The 15,328-nt window shown below is 43.3% G+C and overlaps 1 protein-coding gene across 3 annotated transcripts in view; it reads left to right on the top strand.

Annotated features, from left to right (window-relative positions):
- Window positions 1-15,328, top strand: part of DIS3L2 (DIS3 like 3'-5' exoribonuclease 2) — a 164,643-nt gene that overhangs the window by 48,508 nt on the left and 100,807 nt on the right. For all 3 annotated transcript variants that reach the window (XM_042878083.1, XM_042878085.1, XM_042878084.1), the window contains one exon: window positions 6,268-6,502. In XM_042878083.1, the coding sequence (XP_042734017.1) occupies window positions 6,268-6,502 (235 nt within the window). The remainder of the gene's footprint in view (window positions 1-6,267; window positions 6,503-15,328) is intronic.

Genomic DNA, 15,328 nt, shown 5'->3' with positions numbered 1-15,328 from the left:
CTGAGAACAGCAGAGTCCACTGGGGAGCAAGCACCCTTTGCTTGTCAGGAGGAGAGATTTTTGGTTTGGATGTTTGTACGATTATTGCGTCCAGTGCGATGTGTCTGGAATGTAAACCATAACGTGCTGTATAATATAAAATAGCAATCCTGCTGGCTGTTAGCAAGTGTTTCCAGTGACTTAGAATTTAAGATTGCTTAAAAAAAGCAAACACAACGCACACACAAAAACAAAACACAAAAGAGCAAGTTTAACACTAACGCTATAGTTATTTTAAAAGCAGCACCATAACAGCTCCCACAGAGACTGCTCATCTGCACCAAGTTGTCATCTTTGCCAGAGTGCTGGGTGTACGTGAGATTGCAGAGAGAAGGGAAGGTGCCTGAGACAGGTGGTTTTTCTCTTATTGGAAGTACCATCCTTTCTTTAGCCAAGGAGGAGCTCGAGCAGGCCAGCCTGTGTTTGGTTGCTCTTTTCGGAGAAGCAAAGCTCTTCCTTGTTAATATTTATGGTAGCTTGGCTCTAGCACGTATGTATGAGCTGTGACAGCATCCTCACACTAGCCAGGCTCGCTCCTACTCCCTCGTGTGTGAACATGAGGGAACCAGGTTTAAGTGAAGCCTGTTTAATATGGCAAACGCTGAGAGACTAATAGATGCAGGTGTTCACTGTATTGGTATGAAATGTGTTGTTTGTGTTAGTGTTGTGGTAGCAACGGTCTTTTTAAGGCTGAGGTGGTAATTTGGTCTAAAGTCCCTGTTTTCATCTGCCTTTCTTCCTTTTGAAAATAACCCCTTTTAACCTATTTCTCTTTTTCAAACCTATTGCTTAACTGAGCTCAGCACCAGAGAAGACCAATGGCTCTGCCCCAAACTTTGTCTCTCTACCATAACTTGTCCATAGCTAAAGCAGAACTTCTGTTTGAGCAATGTATTTTTTGGAAGGAAGGCATCTTACCTTGATTTGCAGGTCTCGGGAGATAGACTTGGGCTGATGATCTTATTTCCTCAGAACTGTTCCTGTGTTTTGTGCTTCCTGTTCTTTCTTTGCCCCCTGTCCTTTGTTTCCACGTGCTGACAAATTGACAGCACCTTTCTGTAGCACCTCGAGGAGCCCCTTTGGACCTCACTGAAGGCAGTTAGCATAAGTGACCTGATCCTTCAATCTTGCACATTCTGTGGGTTTGATGAGGTGCTGCGTCAGCTTTTCAATGACTTGAGGCGAAGGGCTGTTGTACTCTATCATCTCTGACTTTTGCGCTGTATCGGTATGAGGAGATGCACTGCACAAGCCTGCTGTCTGCCACTGCTGAGATGTTACAAAGCCAAGATTGCTTTTACAGTTTGTAGCAGAAGGGATCCCAGTGCTGACATTTGTGTTAGAAATCTTCCACATGCTTTCCAGTCAGCAACTTCCAAGGCAGACCCATTCACAGGCATGTGCTACGTATTCTGAGATATTTGAGTTTTCTTTTGGCTGTTCTCAAACGTTCTGAATTCTGATCAGCCTTCTTCACCAATTGAACTTGACTGCTCTGCAAGTCTTTGTCATCCACAAGTTTTATTACCAGTGACTTAATACGCAGTTTCAGATTATTGTGAATGCTTGGCCAACTGCAGACCTCCGTGGAATCCCACCAGAAACCTAATTCTCGATGGATTGTTTTGTATTCTTGTGGGTTTCCTACCGCATGTTCACAGCAGGACCTCCTTTGGGGACTTTGGTGAGTTCTGGAGCAGCAGAAGGCTCCTCCCAGGGTGTCTGGCTGACTGAGTTTGACTAATCTGATAAATATCACGAGCATACTCCTTCATTGTCAAATCTGAACACATTTAAGCACTTTTCTTTTTTAAAGAATGAGTCATGTTCTATTTGTTGTTTCTTTCTAAGTGAAAGCAAATGCTCTCTTTGAAACTTTTAATCAGTTCTGCTGTGGGAAAGGACAGCAATTTTGAAAACCGAGCACAATTAGTGAGATGTTTAAAGAGTATTTTAAGATGCTCTCTGCTCAAAGTAGCGCTTGATGTCTCAGCATGGTGGAGAAGCCTCACCTGAAGAATCTCAGGAAGAGTGTGTTCTGCTGGAAATGTCTAAACTTTAATAGCTTAGTCCCTCTGTCTAATGCAAGCATTCTGAGATGAATTTCACTTTCTTTTTTAAACCTCTGTCCAAAATACTTGTAGTAAGGATACTCTGCCCAGGGGGGTGGTGGAGTCACCAGCCCTGGAGGTGCTGAAGAACCATGAAGATGTGGTGTTGAGGCTTGTGGTTAGTAGGCATGGTAGGGGTGGGTTGGGGTTGGACTTGGTGATCTTGATCTTCTCCATCCTCTATGTTTCTGTGATTCTACTTCCCTACCTGCAAGGTGCTGGCAGTGGAGGAGAACTCTGCATGAGCTTCTGTTGAAAACAATGGCACTGTGTGCAGGTTTTAGCCATGCAAGGTGCATACCTCCAGCAATGCCTAGTCCAGCAGTCATCTGTATCTGTGTCTCCTGGATGATGTGGTTCCATGTGTGGCTTGTAAGGATCGGAGATGAGTGAGAAGGAAAGGCAGGCCTATTAGGATCAAGGTTAAGTATTCTGGGGAGCTGGTACATGTATTGGTAAAAGCGCTGGGGATTCGTAGCTGAAAGGAGATTGCAAGTCACTGCTCTAACTCAGTAGTTGGAGATGGAAGACACGTGTGAGTGGTTAACTGTTGCCATTGGGAAAGCAGCAGTAGAAACACCATGCCCAGTGTGTGAGAGTAAACAGGCCTGTGCTTTCTCCTATGGATAGGAGGCTTAAGTGGAAAGTCTGTTAGAAGTCTGGAGCTAACGGGGCAGATAGAAGATTGCTGCTGGCAGAGAAAGCCATTCTCTGCGGCTCAGAAGGCAGCCCTCAATGCTTTCAAATCTACGGCTTCCTGGTTCAGTTTTCTGCTGGAACAGATTCCTCCCAAGTAAGGACAATCATTCATTTGATGGCTTCTTCAAGACTGGCCTGGATACAGCGAGGTAATTGCTCTGCTGTCCAAATTATGCATATTCATGCCAGGATGCACTTGCCCACTAGCTGTTTTTTATTACGTTTATGGTTGAGATGGGATTTTCATTCAAAGATCTTGTGTTCAGTCATCTGTGACTTTACAAACCAATCACTATGGGGCAGAAACTTGATGCTTATTCAGCAATGGGTGTTTGTTTAAAGTTGGAAGAAAACTTATTCAGCCACTATCTTAAGGATCAAACATTCAAATAAGCGACTGAATGTCAAGAAAACGCTTCTTGAAAGGTATTTTTGTTTTAATTAAGGAGCGCATGAAAATAATACAACAGTGAGGTTGATGTTTAACTTCCCAAGTCAGAAAGTTAAGGTTCTTTTGTGGGTTTCAACCATGCATCCTGGGATGTCTGCATGACAGTAGGGTCATGCACTAGAAGGGAATCCTCTCTTTGTGGGTCTGTGCAAAGTGCTGAGAGCTCAACTGCACGTGTGGCTGTATGGCAGACATGCACAATTGATTTGTTTGACATTTCTGATGAAGTTCTGATTTATTCTGTCTGTATGCATTATTTCATGTATTAACTCCAATAGCACAGTGAGAAACAGGAGAGCAGAATAATGAAAGTGTCTATCTTCCAAGATGCTGCGTACAAGAAGAGGTCAGTCTGCTGGTCAGATAGGCTGCTGCTGTGTTTCAGACACTGAGTGATGAGCTCATGTTGGCCAGTGCCTCTTTGATCTTAACTGGAATAACTGTATCCATTGAGCTCCAAATTTTGTGAAGTGTAATGCAACTTTCCAGCTGTGTGATGTACAGCTTCCCCAGGTTTTTGATGTGATGTAAGAATTCTTGTGAAATTCCCTGCTCTGTTATGTCAGCCTAAGTGATCTGTCTTGGCCTTACAAAGATAACCAATCCTATCACCCATGCTTGACAGCATCTAAACGTTTTGCTGTTCTGCTCCGTGTGGAGGCTGCGATTTTGCAGACTCTGGAAAACTTTACTCAAAAATCCATTTGCAAATCTGTAAGGAAATGTGTGACTGGGGGCTTAGGTAGTCACAGCTGGAGCATCACACGAGCTGGTGGCAGTGGTGTGTATCCTAGCTTGGGGGAAGCATGCTAATTTTAGTGTATGGCATTTAAAAGGAAATGAGTATCTGCCGCTTTCTTTAACACAACATAAACTCTTCAAGCATAAGCTTGTCAGTGCTGCATCTTTAGAGGAGTGCTTCCTAGCATTCAGATCTATTTGATGTTGTTAACTGCATTAGATATAGAAAGATCTGTGATTTAGCACCCAAAACACATCCCACACTCCCAAAGAATGACTTAAGAAGAGAAAAAAAAAAACACCCAGGCAAAGCGTGAAGGGGTTGAAGAAAATGAACTCCTGCTGCAGTTGCACACTTGCACACATCTGGTGCAGCTGAAACTTAAGAGCTGAGCACATCCACATCTGACCATAGCAGGGTCCAAACATTACTGTTGACACTAGTTTTCTTTTTGGAGAGGCACACTGGCAGCATCACTCGCGTGTGGAGCCTTCTCAGCTCTCTAATCTAATAGACTGTTCTTGCCCAGACCATTGTGTGTCAGTATTTTGTGTACTGAATGTAGCCAGCTTTAATAATAGGCAATTTTCCCACCTTCTGCCAAACCTTCTGCCCCCTCCCCCCTTTTTTTTCTTTCCACAATTGAATGTTTGATTCAGAATCTGCCATGGTAACGAGTTATATACGTATTAAAGAAAAAAAAGAAAATAAAGATGGAAAGCAGAGTCACAAAAGGTAACAAGAGTTCAGGGTAATGTCATCTTAGGTTTTTGGTTTTTTTCTTTTTTTAAGACTTGAATTCAACCCCATTTTAAAATTGATTTTCTGTTACATATTGTGGAAAGATTACAAAGAAACGGGTACTGCTTGGAAGCATGGATGTAGCTTTATATGTTTAAAGTTCTGGAAGTCTTGCTTGCATAGGTCTGATTTGATCTATTTGCTTTTTAGTTACTGGACAAAAAAATGTGGAGCTTTCTGGACTGTACTTTTCCTCATTTGGAATGGTTGTCTCCAGCTAGGACCTCTTGAGGCTGCTTATGCCTTCTTGCTGATGACTGCACATTATCAAAAATCTGTTACAGGGAAGCTTTTTTCCCTTATTTTTAGAGGTCCCTTTGCTTGGGGACTGGGGATGGGAGAGGAGCACGTCCAGCATGTGTCGTGCCCAGTGATCACCAGCAGCAGTGGTGCCAGGAGGACTTTGGGATGGGGTTCCCCAGCTTTTGGTGCCTGCAGCCTCCAGTGGGTTTATTCCTTTTCCCACCCTGATCTGAATTTTGCACTGATGTACTGCAGCTTGAGGGAAACTTAAACACGGCTTTGAATCTGGGCTCCAGGATTGCTTGGGTCGGTTACATGGTTGGGTTGGCTGCAGCTCGCTGTTGGTTGTGCAGAAGATGCTAGGAGAAGCAAACTTGTCCAAGGTGCGAACTGTTTTGATCAGTGTAACCAAGGCAGAGCAGTTCCTGCAGTGCACAAAGAGGGATGTCATCCCTGTCGGTTGTTGGCTTTACCTGGACAGGGTTCCTGCATACGTTGTATGGTTTCTCCTCCCCATTTGCCACTGCTGTACCAAAGCAGGGATAAATCTGTAGCAGTGGCCAGTTACTTGTCTGAACTACCAGGTAGTTAGTTACTGGTTAAATGCTCTGAATTCATACCCCGTGGTAATTTATTTAGGGGATCTGTGTAGGTAGCAGCAATAATGGTGTGCCTTTAACAAAAAGGCAGCAGCCTACAGTAAATGTAGACGTTGGTGCCTTACTGAGCTGCCACAGTCCAGTTCCTCCCCAGGTCACAGGGCACGGTGTTCTCCTCTCTGTTCTTTTTCAGTCCGTTCCAAATCATGTGCTGGGAGCTCCCTGGGTGGGCACTGTGTCTGTGGACAATGGCTGAGCAGCTCCTGCAGCTGTACCGCATCCTCCTCCATCGCTGTGCTCACTCCCAACTTCTGGGAGCTGATTAGAGGCTTGGCAGGAGCCGGATGGTTATGCTCTAAGTACGTTTTGGATACATGCTGTTCCCATCTTTATCCTAGCGAGGTGGTACTTTTGATTGTGCAATATCTGTGGCTAATTACATGGCAATTGCAGTGTGCCACCAGCCACCCACAATTCATTGTCAGATCCTCGGGGATGCGCATGAAAACAGAAAGATAATGTTTTCTTTCTTCAGTCCAGTGATTTAGCTCGCCTCTTGTTTTTAATCCCCTGCTCCTCCAGGTAATAAAGCCAGATGGTAGTGACAAAGAAACAGAAGCCACGCATGAATCAGATGTCCCTGAGGATATGCTGGGGACTTGTGTTCCTCGAGAGGCGGCAAAAGGCGGCGCTGAGGGTCCGGATGTCATTATCGAAGCTCAGTTTGATGATAATGATGCAGAGCATGGACAAGACCACTTGCCGGACACGTTGGCTCATGACATCAAGAAACTTTCCCTGGATACCGCTGAAAAGGGTGAGCAGATCAGAGTGCTGATTTAAACCTTTATTTGAGCAAACTGTTGAAGTATTGCTTTGTTGCAAGATATAAAGTACAGGCATAAAATCTTAATGCCTTATCGCTTCCATCCCTTTCTGCTGAGCCGCCTTCGTAGTTCTGAATGGATATTAAGGACTGGGTTTTATGTAGTTGTGATTGATGTAAAGCAAATCTGTGAAACAGAAGTCACACCTTTAGATTTGCAATTCTCAGGGCTGTCTGGGGACGGCTGGTTGCTATTTTATTCAAGCTGCTGCTGTAGCAGTTTTCATCGCAGCTTGGCTGGCCAATCTATGTATGTCAGTCTGGGGATAAGAATATATTTCCTTAGGGGCAGTGAGGTTGTTGCTGTTTTCGAACAGTTGAGTTATGAGCAACTTAAAGATTTGGTCCATTTAAAAAGAAAATTGCACTAAAACCTAAAGCCAATTATGTGATCTGTTTTGAAGGCAAACCTATTTTATTCTGAATCTGAATTCCATCCAAACCATCAAATGTTGCTTAGGGCAAAATAAAATAGGCTCCCCTGTCCCAGACTATTCCATGCTGTTCTTTGCATGCACTTTCTGGTACTGAATCTCTGAAGATTTCTTCTTCTGAAGAGCTGTGTGTCGAAAGGATTCTGACAATTGGTGCAGCAACTTAGGTTATAAGTAGTTGTTGGTCTCTGACAAATCTTGGTGGTTGTTGTAAAGCTATTCTATTTAATACTTTGCATTTTCCTGAGATATTTTCCTGCTTATGGAGGTGCGCAGACCTCTGCTTATGCTGTTGGTAGGTTTCCATTTCTCACACCCATCTGTTAATAGAAATGGAAATAGCATTTATGTAGAAGTGTTGCAGGTTTTATGACAAAACACTGGTTTCAGCTCGCGACTGGAGTTGCCACCCCACCAGTTCATGATGCTGTTTCCTTCTGGTACTTCCTCTGGCTTTCATTTACTGCCAAATTATGTGAACCAACTTCCGTCTTGTTCCATTGCTTTCCAGTGTAAGTTGTGTGTTGGGAGTTACTTGTATTGTCCACAGCAATTGACGCCATCTTTTTGAAATCTTGGACCCCATGTTAAAGTTGTATGCTGTCAAGCTGCCGCTTTGACTTGGCAATTCTCATTTCCTGATGTAATCCTGAGTCACGTGTCTGTTGCGTTTCTGGTCTTGCTTTTACTAGCAATGGCAGTTTAAAAGTCAGAAACAGTCTCGTTTGGGACCAGTACCTAAAATAAGTATAGACTTGAGCCAGTATTTTATTTCACCTGTATAAGTAGGCTTGGGTGTAAAAGCACAACGGGAATTATTTTTCTTGGTGTGTCATAGTTCTCAAGGTGCCCTGGAGTGACTGCTGTTGGAGGCCTCAGGTTGTCTCTTAAAAATCTGAGGGAGTTTTGCCATTCAGTTCTATCTTTGGATAGTGTTTGTAGGACAAATGTTAGAGCACAGTGTTGTCTACATGGTGGAAACCCAGCCTATTTCTCCACTGTGGTTTTCTTCTTTTTTCACGGTCTTTTCCTTGTTCATCCTCAGGCCCCGTGGTTGGTGTGATTATGCTGGTTAGATTTCTGCTGAGTTTATTTTGCTATCAACTCTCTTAATAGCTGTTTCAGCTTCTTGGCAATACAACCCATATGGATTTTTCTCCACTTTCTTCCTCTGCTATTTCATGCCCTCCTTTTTTCATACATATAAAGTTTACGATGCTGCTTTTTCTGAAGGTGTTTTTGAGCAGCTAATGATTACTTTGGCTTGTTTCCTGTCCTCCATGCAATTTCTCATATCATCACATATACACATTTTAAGTCTTGCCTGGAAAACAGCTGTAGTTATTCTAGCATCAGTGATAATTGTCCTGAAAAAAGAAGAGACACTGCCAAATTCTGCCCTCAGGACAGCCAGGTGTGGCTCAAAATGCTTTTTTAAAAGGACCAAACGTGCACTTTTTCAAAGCAAAATTTAGAATTTAGAAGTTTGCACTTGCTAGGGCCTTCCAGTGGAACAAGGCAGCAGCACTGGAATGCAGGGTGGGCCTGCAGCAAATGGAATTGTCCATAGCTACCCTAGCATAATAAAAAGCAAACCCTGCTCACTCTGGGTTGGGGGGTAAAAAGATCTAGGGGAAAACAACAAAGCCAAAGTTGCTCTAGACATTGCTGGGCAATGCTCAACTCTCTGTGCCCATACACAGGCTTTGTAGATAACTGTCTCTCAGTTGCAAGATGACTTTTGTCCTTTCTGATGGAGTAGAATTATGCGGTGTCTTTGGTGTATTTGTTCTGCTGCTGCTAATCAGGATAAACCAGGAAGAATAAAAGTAGATGAGTCATTCAAATAAGAGCACTCTGGTTCATGCTGGGAGTATGGGCTGATGTGATGCCCTTTCTGCCCTGGCCTGTTTCCCATCTCTCCTCGTGGCTTTGTTCTTCGGAGCACAATCCTCCCTTCATCTCCACTTGTGCACCGGCACGAATAATTTTGGGTTGGACCTTGCTGTCAGAAGCTCTGAAGCATGAAACTTTGTGCACACTGATTGTGGCCCAGGTCTGAGCAGGCTGAATTTCCTGAAGTTGTACACTGGGATTTCTGTGCTTCTGCAGGGCTTAAAGGGAGCCGAAAAATGATGGGATAAACAAGAAAGAAGTCTGCAGTATGAAAGAGACAATGAAAGAGACAATTATGTTGAGCCTAATTCTCAGCCTATATAATTTCTGAAAGTTTCATACTCGTAGAAGTGCTCTCAAGGATCTTTACATAAAAGCTTGTCACTGACATCACTATACCAGAAGCTGTTTTGATCAGGCAAGTTTGTTCTGCTTTGCCGAGCAGTTGGGTTAAAGATTATCTTTAGAAAGGTCTCTGGTTTGGGAAGTGATGAGCCCTTTTCCTCTCCAGCAAGCTGTTCCACACAAAGAGCAACACGATCTTGTTCCAAAGTTAGATCTTCTTAATGTTAAGTGCTGGTCACTGGATGTAGGTCTATTTTAGTAAAGTTGGAATCCCTTTTCTCCTTTCCTCCTGTGCTTTCAGCTGTATTTCCAGGGCACAAATATTTCTACACGCTGAACAAACTTTCTGTTCTTTCCTTGTGAGGACTGTACAAATTAGCACTGTGAGTGTCCAATCTGAAGAAAGCCTCTCAGTTCACTCACTGGTGGCTTTGAGCCCTCCAGGATTTCATCTATGTCCTCTTGGAACGCAGGCAAAGACAAGGCATAGTATCCTGGCGCTACTCTGAGCAATATTGCATGCAGAGAAAAGATTAATTCTCCATAGCGCTTGGTAAATCCTCACCATTTTACCCTGCGTTCTCAGGGTTACTCTGTGTCACTGCTATGCAAAGAAGTCATCCACCAGTGGGTACGACCTTTGCCAGATCTCTAATTCTTTTCCTCAATCGTCATTCCCATTCACTACTGGAACAGAGGTGGTGTAACTTGTATCGTTATTACTGAGTTGGAATATGTTACTTCTGTGACTTATCACTGCTGTAAAAGGATTTTCCTTACACTGCATGTCAATATGTAGTAAAAAATAGATTTTTTTTTTCTGAATCCTCCCAGCCTAGGAAAAAAGGCAAGATGTTCTGTGCAGAATACCTTACGATGGTGTATCCTCACACAGGCTTGTGTGTCACCTGAGTTTATACAAATGTGAGCTGTCTCTTGTTAAATATAGGTATCGTTTTGCTCTGATAAAGTAGCTGTGCAACAGTAGCAACTACTTGTGAGAGTGGCAGCTGTGCTCATAAGATGCTTCAGCCTTTCTTTGTGAAAGGATATTCAAATAAAAGTTTGTAAAGCCGTGTCACTATGCCAAGAGCTATCTTGGTCAAACTAGTTTGCTTGGCTTTTCTCAGCTCTTCTCATGAGAGATCTTACTTTCCCAGATAGGCAGAATATCCTGCTTCCCACAGCGTGGCTCACAGAGGTAATTAGGTCGGTGGACTGCCTGCCCTGGCGGCAATCAGATAGCTGTGTTTGTTCAGGATTTCCCCTTACACCTACGCTGCTGCGGATCAGAGTTTAAATGTGTGAGAGGTTTGCTCACTGCCTTGACGTCATGAAGTTTGAATAGAAATAGCTCGCTTACGGGCAGAGTAAACTGACAACCAACTCAGCCACTTGTGGGATGGAAAATTGAAACAAATAGCTGATGGTTAATAGGTAGAGTCAGCGGAATTTGGGCTAGAGGTGCTGCACAGCTTAGTCCTGTCTCCCTGCCCGTTCAGCATCGGTCAGGTGGACTCTGGTCCATCTCTTTTCAAGTCAGATGTGACTATCTCAGTCTCCAATAAACTTGGTGAGGTCAGCAATTATCACCTAAAATTGCTTGGTGTCCATGCTGCTGACCACAGGATGTTACTGAATACCTTGGGGTTGCTTGGTTCAATAGGAGCAGTGACGTTTGGTACCTTTGCATTACGGCCATGCAGTAATGCATTTTTTGCTTGAAGTTCTGCTCTACAGTCAGGGCTCAGAAAGACTTTTGGATCCTTCTCACAAAGAGGAAAAATGTATCCATAATCTTAGGTTTGGTTTGCACTTCTGCAACTCTCCAGAGCTTCTGTGAGTCTTCTCTTTTTTTCTTTCATGTGAGCGGGTGCTTCTATGCTCACCTGGAGCCCTTCTGCAGTCAGCAGTGTCTCATATTGGCATAGGCAGAGCTTAGAGCAATATTCCCATTTCCCTGCTTGGCCAAGGCCCCTGGTAGGGAAGGGTGGTGGTGATGAGAATCTGGACAATGTGCTCGTCCCTCCGCTCTGCTCAGGTCCCATTCTTTTAGTTTAGCTGACATTAAGTCTGTGACAAATTTGGAGCCCACCAACCTCACAGGCTGCTGGAAGGAATAAATGTTCCTCTCTCTTCTTCAGAGGCTCCTGTTTGTTCTGAGTACTGGTAAGGAGCCTTCATGGTTCTTTCCTAGCCTGCAGCTTTCTGGAGATGGATCGTCTCCACTGCATAGCTCTGAACATTTCTAGGCCGCAACGGAGTGAAAGCTCACCAGGAAATCTTCTCAGTTACACGGCTTTTAATAGAAATCCTTGAGGTGGAACTGTCAAAAATCAGATCGGTTTCACTCTGCTTGAAGCCTGGAAAACCAGCAGAGGAGCTGGAGCCATTTCAGCTGCTCGACTCAGCTCTGTATTCGTTCATCATAAGTTCACGTTTGCAGGTCTCTGGATCTAGTTCTTCTGGTTGTTGCTGTAACTTTTTGTATGCAAGAGCATAGATGTCTTGAAGAGTAAACAGTACAGCAACTTAAAGGTGTTCAACTGGTGTTGGACAAAGTGGGCTTTAAAGTAGCATTGAATGAATGCTACAGACTGGCTAAGCCTCTGTTGTTCTTCTGTTGCACAGCTGATGCCTGCAGTGGAAGTTAATGTTGCGGAAGCTTCTTATGCTGTTCTTTCCCAGTAAGTTATCTTGACCCCCAAATGACTTCTTAAACAAAGAAAAAAAAATTACTTTGGCAGTTAGTTAATGGGAATTAGATTAAGTTCAGCGTATTACCATATGTTCCTGAATTCACCTGTGTTTCTCCTTTGAGTTAGGAGTCTAGGTCAAGAAAAAGGAGAGGTTATGGTATTGCAACTGAATGGAGGGTGTGAAGATAAACATATTAGAGTATGGTCATTGTTAGCAGTGTGATTTCCAGGATGAATCAGATTAGGGTTCATTTAGTTAACATATTTTCCATGCAATTGTAAAATTGGACACACAGGCTTTGGGAACAAATGCACGTACAGGAAGGAAGAACATTAAGTAGGCAAAATAGTTAATGGAAATGTTTTTGTAACATTTTAATTTTCCTTGTTGTTAATGTAATAAAACTGTATTTCTGTAGACTGTCGCGCTGCCTGAGTTTTTGGAGATTTAATTCTGTTGCAATAGAGCTTCCAGCCCCCCTGTTGACTGGCAGCTTCTCAAGGATGGAAAAGGGTCTGAGGTCTGATTACCAATGCTGTGGTTGCAGTAATGTTGTGTGGCTACTGAGAGAGACACAGTTTGATCTCTTGGGTGAGATGGCAGCTTTCCAAAAGGATGTTGAATCTTTGTTGATCAGGCTTAGAGGGTTCTAAGGAGCACTGACACTTCTATCTCATCATTCTGCCATCTCCACTCTCCTTTCTCGTGGAGGTGGCTAAATACAAGTAGATGGCTGTGCTTGGCTGAGCTGTGTGTGTAAGGAAGCTGGCTGTACTCACGTCTCCACGTTGCCTTTGCTCTGTGTTATTGCAGATGGTCGTTTTTTTTGCTGTACATATCTGTTATTATGCCCTTCCTTTCCCTCTCTGAGGGTCTCCTCCCATTTGTGTGCATCTTCATAAACCTCCTTGGTCATTATCTGAGTCTCCAGGTCAGCATGCCATTGGATATGCAGATGTTTGAATCCAGGTGTTCGGACACGAATGGCTGTGGCAGGATGAGTCTGCTTAGAGTGTTCAAAACCAGCGTCTCTGGGAAGTTACTTATGTTCTGTTGCCACACTGCTCTGCGGTGAGGCAGCTCAGGAGTGCTGTGTGTTTCAAAGCTGCTTTTCTTTTATACCTGCACAGCCTTCCCACATTGCACACAGCAGTTAGGCTGAATTTGGACAAGCTGCACTTGTTGAATTCCAAAGCTGTTATCTTAGCAGTGTTGTCACAGCCAGCTGTGTGCTCCCTCCATCACAAGTGGAAAGCTCTATGTGTGTAGGTATAAATACTTGCAAAATGTTGCTTCTTGTGTGGCTTTTTCCCAAGCAAGACTCGTAGCTTATTTAATGTAAGTTCTAGTTCTGGATTGTGTCTGGTGACAAGTGAATTGGCCCTTTCACCGCCCAAGTAGTGACTGGATTTCACATCAAGTTATGTTGTCTACCTCTCTAGGAACCAAAACAAGTTTCTAGAAGCTGAAATCGTTTGACCAGGAACAGATCTTTCTAAGAAACCAGATTCCTATGACCCTCAGAAAATTGCATTTTGGTTTACTTGGTGATGTGTAAGACCAGGTATGGATGTGAAGTATTGGTTAGTACCAGTGGTTTTGCATTCTGGAGTAGAAATCCGCTCCGTGCAAATGAGCACCAGTGAATGAATACCAGTGACTGAATGTTGAAGAACCGTGCAGCACCATTAGCAGAAATGTGTTTCTTTCTTATCCCTTATCTGTTATCCCTGACATTAGGATCAGAGCACAATGGCTGTGATCCAGCATGTGTGCATGCATTTAAATGTACTCGATTTTGGTTTTGGGGAGTTTCCCTTTTCCATGTGTCTCTTGTGTTAGTGGGCAGAACTTCCAAAACCGCGTTGTTTCAGCGTGGCGCAGCACACAGCCCTTGAGGTGATATTTATCATCAATTGTGTGTTCTTTTTTAAACATCGATTTCCCTGTTTTGTGGCACTAAAACAAAATAAGCCGAAAACTGCTTATTGAAACAGACAGCAGAAAAGCTGAATTTTGCCACTCGGTTAGGAAGTAATAAGCTTTGCTCTTGGAAAGCTTACAGATGTTCTGCTACCTGAGCACCAAACTGAAGAGTCCCATTTTCATTTTTTACAAGCTTCCTACCACGGATGCCTTCTGATGAGCTGTGTAGGTATGCCCATGTAAGCCAGCTAACTTCTCAAGCAGATGGTTCTTCTAGCTGAAGTAGCAAATATTAAACTATATTTCTTTAAAAACTTGTTTCTTTCCATCCAGAGAGAGAAGGCTTTTCTTTTTTTCCAGTGAGTTGTTTTTGAGATCTGAAACTGTGATATATTTTCATTTGCAAGTGGATATTGCATCTTTAATTGTATTCTTTTTGGACAGAATTGCAAATTTCCACAGTGACCATAGTGAAAATAACTTTGGATCTGTCACAAGTAATCAGAACTCTAGTCTGATGACTTTTGGTCCACTTTGGCCATGTCTTAATGCCTGGTAATTTAATTGTAGAAGGAAATTTGGGGGAGCTTAAAAAAAAAAAAAAAGGGAAAAGTTTGAGCTAGGAATGCTGTCAGGCAAATCTGACTGTGCTCTGAAGCTGCCTCTATCCATCTGTGACAGAGGGAGGCAAATTCCACAACGTCCTGGATCAATTTTTTTGGTAATAACATAACTAATTTGACTTGCTTTTTGTATCTAGTGCCTAATATGTATTTTTTTAAAGTAAGACTGTTACAGTTTTGGTTTGTCAGATAATCGCTGAAAGGAAAACACTGAGATTATAATGCAGTTTCACTGGATCCTAGTTGCTGAAGTGTGTTTTCACTGTAAGATAAGCTTATGAAGTATTGCCCAAGCTAACATAGTAAATCTTTCTCAGAAAACATGTCTTTGCCCAGGGTGGAAATATTGAATGGTCATTGGATAACCACTACAGTAAAGGGGTCAGAATAATTCATTTTCAGTTTGGCATAATGCAAGGAGTTTCTTCCCACCTCCCCTGCTCAAAAATCTGCTTCTCTCACAAGTTAACTCTCCTTTAGAATTGCCTCTATGGCTCTGCTTCGCTCTGTGAGCTGTCTCCCAGCTCAGATCTTCTAGACCACCAGCTTCTGCAGGAGCCCCGGTTCCTCTCTCCACCCACCCATCAAATTCCAGCTTCAATGAATAGAAAGACAATAGAAAGACAGTGAATAGAAAGAATGGCCTCAAGGTGTGCCAGGGCAAGTTCAGGTTGGGTATTTGGGAAAAGTACTTCTCAGGAAGAGTGGTGATGCATTGGCACAGGCTGCCCAGGGAGGTGGGAGGGTCACCATCCCTGGAGGTCTTCAAGAAGCATAGAGATGTGGCACTGAGGGACGTGGGCAGTGCTGGTGGTAGGTGGATGGTTGGACTA

This window comes from Lagopus leucura, unplaced genomic scaffold, assembly GCF_019238085.1.
Source record: "Lagopus leucura isolate 7727_CA_CO unplaced genomic scaffold, USGS_WTPT01 Super-Scaffold_100021, whole genome shotgun sequence".
In the NCBI taxonomy this organism is placed as follows: Eukaryota; Metazoa; Chordata; class Aves; order Galliformes; family Phasianidae; genus Lagopus; species Lagopus leucura.
Note: the sequence above shows the minus strand (reverse complement) of the source record. Positions and strands in the feature narration are given on the sequence as shown.